This window comes from Salmo trutta, chromosome 7 (genome assembly GCF_901001165.1).
Source record: "Salmo trutta chromosome 7, fSalTru1.1, whole genome shotgun sequence".
Lineage (NCBI taxonomy): Eukaryota > Metazoa > Chordata > Actinopteri > Salmoniformes > Salmonidae > Salmo > Salmo trutta.
The window spans coordinates 16,106,796-16,112,795 of NC_042963.1; the positions used below are offsets into that span (position 1 = coordinate 16,106,796).

A 6,000-nucleotide genomic window follows, 5' to 3' on the forward strand; every position below is an offset into this window, starting at 1 on the left:
GTGTTCTTTAATAGTGGATTCTTTGCAGCAATTCGACCATGAAGGCCTGATTCACGCAGTCTCCCCTCTGAACAGTTGATGTTGAGATGTGTCTGTTACTTGAACTCTGTGATGCATTTATTTGGGCAGGAATTTCTGAGGCTGGTAACTCTAATGCACTTATCCTCTGCAGCAAAGGTAACTGTGGGTATTGCTTTCCTGTGGCAGTCCTCATGAGAGCCAGATTCATCATAGCGCTTGATGGTTTTTGCGACTGCACTTGAAGAAACGTTCAACGTTCTTGAAATTTGCCGGATTGACTGACCTTCATGTCTTAAAGTAATGATGGACTGCTGTTTCTTTGCTTATTTGAGCTGTTCTTGCCATAATATGTACTTGGTCTTTTACCAAATAAGGCTATCTTCTGTATACCACCCCTACCTTGTCACAACACAACTGATTGGCTCAAATGCATTAAGAATGGAAGAAATTCCAAAAATGAACTTTTAACAAGGCACACCTGTTAATTGAAATGCATTAACACTTTTTTGCTTACTACATGATTCCATATGTGCTATTTCATAGTTTTGATGTTTTCACTATTATTACACAAATGACATTTTTTTAACAAATAAAGAAAAACCCTTGAATGATTACGTGTGTCCAAACTTTTGACTGGTACTGTATACACACCCACACATACAAACTCAGCAAAGGAATAAAAATCCTCTCACTGTCAACTGTGTTTATTTTCAGCAAACCTAACGTGTAAATATTTGTATGAACATAAAAAGATACATCAACTGAGACATAAACTATACAAGTTCCACAGTCATGTGACTAACATAAATTGAATAATGTGTCCCTGAACAAAGGGGGGGTCAAAATCAAATGTAACAGTCAGTATCTGGTGTGGCCACCAGCTGCATTAAGTACTGCAGTGCATCTCCTCCTCATGGACCTCACCAGATTTGCCAGTTCTTGCTGTGAGATGTTACCCCACTCTTCCACCAAGGCACCTGCAAGTTCCCAGACATTTCTGTGGGGGAATGACCCTAGCCCTCACCCTCCGATCCAACAGGTCCCAGATGTGCTCAATGAGATTTAGATCCGGGCTCTTCACTGGCCATGGCAGAACACTGACATTCCTGTCTTGCAGGAATTCACGCACAGAACGAGCAGTATGGCTGGTGGCATTGTCATGCTGGAGGGTCATGTCAGGATGAGCCTGCAGGAAGGGTACCACATGAGGGAGGAGGATGTCTTCCCTGTAACGCACAGCGTTGAGATTGCCTGCAATGACAACAAGCTCAGTCCGATGATGCTGTGACACACCGCCCCAGACCATGACGGAGCCTCCACCTCTAATCGATCCTCCTCCAGAGTACAGGCCTCGGTGTATCGCTCATTCCTTCGACGATAAACGCGAATCCAACTATCACCCCCGGTGAGGCAAAACCGCGACTCGTCAGTGAAGAGCACTTTTTGCCAGTTCTGTCTGGTCCAGCAATGGTGGGTTTGTGCCCATAGGCGACGTTGTTGCCGGTGATGTCTGGTGAGAACCTGTCTTACAACAGGCCTACAAGCCCTCAGTCCAACCTCTCTCAGCCTATTGCAGACAGTCTGAGCACTGATGGAAGGATTGTGCGCTCCTGGTTTAACTCGGTCAGTTGTTGTTGCCATCCTGTACCTGTCCCGCAGGTGTGATGTTCGGATGTACCGATCCTGTGCAGGTGTTGTTACATGTGGTCTACCAATGTGAGGATGATCAGCTGTCCGTCCTGTCTCCCTGTAGCGCTGACTTAGGCGTCTCACAGTACAAACATTGCAATAGTGTTGCCCTGGCCACAACTGCAGTCCTCATGCCTCCTTGCAGCATACCTAAGGCACTTTCACGCAGATGAGCAGGGACCCTGGGCATCTTTCTTTTGGTGTTTTTCAGAGTCAGTAGAAAGGCCTCTATATTGTCCTAAGTTTTCATAACTGTGACTTTAATTGCCTACTGTCTGTAAGCTGTTAGTGTCTTAACGACTGTTCCATAGGTGCATGTTCATTAATTGTTTATGGGTCATTGAACATGCATGGGAAAGTGTTTAAACCCTTTACAATGAAGACCTGTGAAGTTATTTGGATTTTTACGAATTACCTTTGAAAGACAGGGTCCTGAAAAAGGGACGTTTCCTTTTTTTACCGAGTTACACACACACACACACACACACACAGTTGAAGTCGGAAACATACATACACTTAGGTTGGAGTCATTAAAACTCGTTTTTCAACCACTCCACAAATCTCTTGTTAAACTATAGTTTTGGCAAGTCGGTTAGGGCATATACTTTGTGCATGACACAAGTAATTTTTCCAACAATTGTTTAGACAGATTATTTCACTTATAATTCACTATATCACAATTCCAGTGGGTCAGAAGTTTACATACACTAAGTTGACTGTGCCTTTAAACAGCTTGGAAAATTCCAGAAACATTGACATCATTTGAGTCAATTGTAGGTGTACCTGTGGATGTATTTCAAGGCCTACCTTCAAACTCAGTGCCTCTTTGCTTGACATCATGGGAAAATCAAAAGAAATCAGCCAAGACCTCAGAAAAAAAATTGTAGTGCTCTACAAGTCTGGTTCATCCTTGGGAGCAATTTCCAAACGCTAGAAGGAACCACATTCATCTGTACAAACAATAGTACGCAAGTATAAACACCATAGGACCACGCAGCCGTCACACCGCTCAGGAATGAGACGCGTTCTGTCTCCTAGAGATTAACGTACTTTGGTGCGAAAAGTGCAAATCAATCCCAGAACAACAGCAAAGGACCTTGTGAAGATGCTGGAGGAATCAGGTACAAAAGTATCTATATCCACAGTAAAACAAGTCCCATGTCGACATAACCTGAAAGGCCACTCAGCAAGCAAGAAGCCACTGCTACAAATTCGCCATAAAAAAGCGAGACTACGGTTTGCAGCTGCACATGGGGACAACGATCGTACTTTTTGGAAAAATGTCCTCAGGTCTGATGAAACAAAAAAATAACTGTTTGGCCATAATGACCATCGTTATGTTTGGAGTAAAAAGGGGGAGGCTTGCAAGCCGAAGAACACCATCCCAACCGTGAAGCACGGGGGTGGCAGCATCATGTTGTAGGGGTGCTTTGCTGCAGGAGTTGATCAGGCTGACACTCCTCTGGCTGTGTAAAGTTTCTGGATATTTGCGGGAACTGGAACATGCCTGCATACATGGCGATCCAGAACATCCCAAACATTCTCAATGGGTGACATGTCTGGTGAGTACGCAGGTCATGGAAGAACTGGGATATTTTCAACTTCCAGGAATTGTGTACAGATCCTTGCGACATAGGGCCGTGCATTATTATGCTGAAACAAACACGAGATGGCGGCGGATGAATGGCATGACAATTGGCTTCAAATTGCAATCGATAAAATATATTGTGTTTGTTGTCTGTAGCTTATGTCTGCCCATACCGTAACCCCACTGCCACAATGGGGCACTCTGTTCACAATGTTGACATCAGCAAAGCGCTCGCCCACACAATGCCATACACGCCGTCTGCCCGGTACAGTTGAAATCGGGATTCATCTGTGAAGAGTACACTTCTCCAAGGTGCCAGTGGCCATCGAAGGTGAGTATTTTCCCACTGAAGTCGGTGACGACGCCGAACTGTAGTCAGGTCAACACCCTGGTGAGGACGACTAGCACACAGATGAGCTTTTCTGAGACCATTTCTGACAGTTTGTGCAGAAATTCTTCAGTTGTTAAAACCCACATTTTCATCAGCTGTCCGAGTGGCTGGTCTCAGACGATTACGCAGGTGAAGAAGCCGGATGTGGAGGTCCTGGGCTGGAGCGGTTACATATAGTCTGTGGTTGTGAGGCCAGTTGGACGTACTGCCAAATTCTCTAAAACAATGTTGGAGGCTGCTTATGGTAGAGAAATTAACATTAAATTATCTGGCAACAGCTCTGGTGGACATTCCTGCAGTCAGCAATTGCACGCTCCCTCAAAACTTGAGACATCTGTGGCATTGTGTTGTGTGACAAAACTGCACATTCAGTGGCCTTTTATTGTCCACAGCACAATGTGCACCTGTGTAATGATCATGCTATTTAATCAGCTTCTTGATATGCCACACCTGTCAGGTGGATGGATTATCTTGGCAAAGGAGAAATGCTCAGTAACAGGGATATAAACAACTTTGTGCACTACATTTGAGAGAAATAAGATTTTTGTGCGTATTGGAATATTTCTGGGTTATTTTATTTCAGCTCAGGAAACATGGGATCAACACTTTACATGTTGTGTTAATATTTTAGTTCAGGTAATGATACCAATACAAATAGGGTGCAATTTGCAGTGAGATAAGAGGGTTGTAATTTGTTGTGAATAACTGGTAAGGTAGTTGGAACTCAATGCGACCCCCATCAAAATCATCACTGCTTACAAACAACTTAATGTTACCAAGCTATTTCTCTCACCACGCCAACTGTCTTGCTCTCTCTCTCGATCACTCGGTCTCTCTCGAGGTTCATTGGTCCTGAAATACCCATCTACTTATCCACTTATTGCATAGATGGTCCGATGGTGTCAGTAGGACATGTGTTGACACTGACTGACACTCTTTCTCCTTGCAGGTGACTCTCCAGCAGGATCAATGTTAACGTTGTGGTGGGAGAAAGGAATATCCAACCTGATCAAGAGCTGTTCTCCACAAATATCGCACCCACTTCATTCTGTATTCATAAAAAAAATGAAACATTTGTACCACAAATGCTAAATATATAAATACAAGTATATTAAAATATAATTTGTTTATGTATTACTATGAAACTTTCTGCTTGGAAAACTGTTGACACATTTTACATATAATTTTCTTAGTGTTATGTAAATATTTTCCTGTCATGTAGTGAAAAATACTACAGTGGACTTGATTGCATATTATGAACGGGTGGCAATTTATAGATTAAAGGCACAATCCATAATATTACTGCTGTTCAATAGTCATTTCAATGAATGAGTTACACCCATTGATTCATCACAGAAATCTTAACTACAAACAGGCTAAATGTAGGCTTATGAAAGATCCAAAAGATAAGCCTTCTCCCATCCTCGCCAGGATTAAAATGACTTGGAACAAAATTAGAACACATTAATGCTATCTGTAACTATATCACCTCTAATCCCGCCTTGCAGCTTCATGTGTATCTTGGAATTGTTCCCAATTCATTAAAGTTCATTTTGCAGCTGTTCAAGGCTAACACATTTTCCCACAAGAGGAGGTCCCTTTGTATAACCCACTAGTCTCGGAGAGAGAATCCTTATAATTGTAGTGTGTCATATATTCAAAAGCCTTTTCAATGAAATGGCATAAATTGAAGTTTTTAACTGTAAAAGATATAATTTAAAACAAGATTCATAGGGCTGGGAATGGAGTGAAAGACAAAGTGAGGAATAGCGTTATAGTGTTACTGACAGGTTATGACAGTGACATGTCAGACGCACCACAGGAAGAATTGGAACAAATGCTTAAAATAAGGTATTGTCACTCTGTACAACTTCACTCAAGCAAAGTAATTCAGTTTAGGGAAGGCATCTGTAAAAGGTTGAACAACTATTGTCATAATTTCAATAAAAATTTGATTTTTCAGTTCCATATTTACCATGTATGTTGCAGGCTAAAGTGGTGGCCACATAAAGCCCTTCCCCTCTAATTAAAGAGACCCTCGCCTTCCCTCTGATCATTCTCACCTCTCTTCCTCACACTCAATATGACTAGATCTGTTTTCCTGTTTAACTGTGCCGTCAAGGCTACGCCACTGAGCGCAGGGTTATCAACTCTCGTCTTTTGTGTTGGGTGATTTTATTGAAAGGAAAATTTTTTGCTTTGGGTAAGAATTAGCTTCACCGCTTTTCTTTGTTAGTATCCTGTTGTAACTAGCATCACACTGCTAGCTGTGGAGACGTAGCTAGCTTAGCTGCAATTCTTGCTATCCTAC

At 42.4% G+C, this 6,000-nt stretch overlaps 1 protein-coding gene across 2 annotated transcripts in view; it reads left to right on the forward strand.

Moving 5' to 3' along the window:
• LOC115197025 (leiomodin-2) overlaps positions 1–5,735 on the forward strand; it is a 20,662-nt gene extending 14,927 nt beyond the window's left edge. For both annotated transcript variants that reach the window (XM_029758150.1, XM_029758149.1), the window contains one exon: positions 4,639–5,735. In XM_029758150.1, the coding sequence (XP_029614010.1) occupies positions 4,639–4,665 (27 nt within the window). In that variant the 3' untranslated portion in view covers positions 4,666–5,735. The remainder of the gene's footprint in view (positions 1–4,638) is intronic.
• Positions 5,736–6,000: the final 265 nt, after the last annotated feature.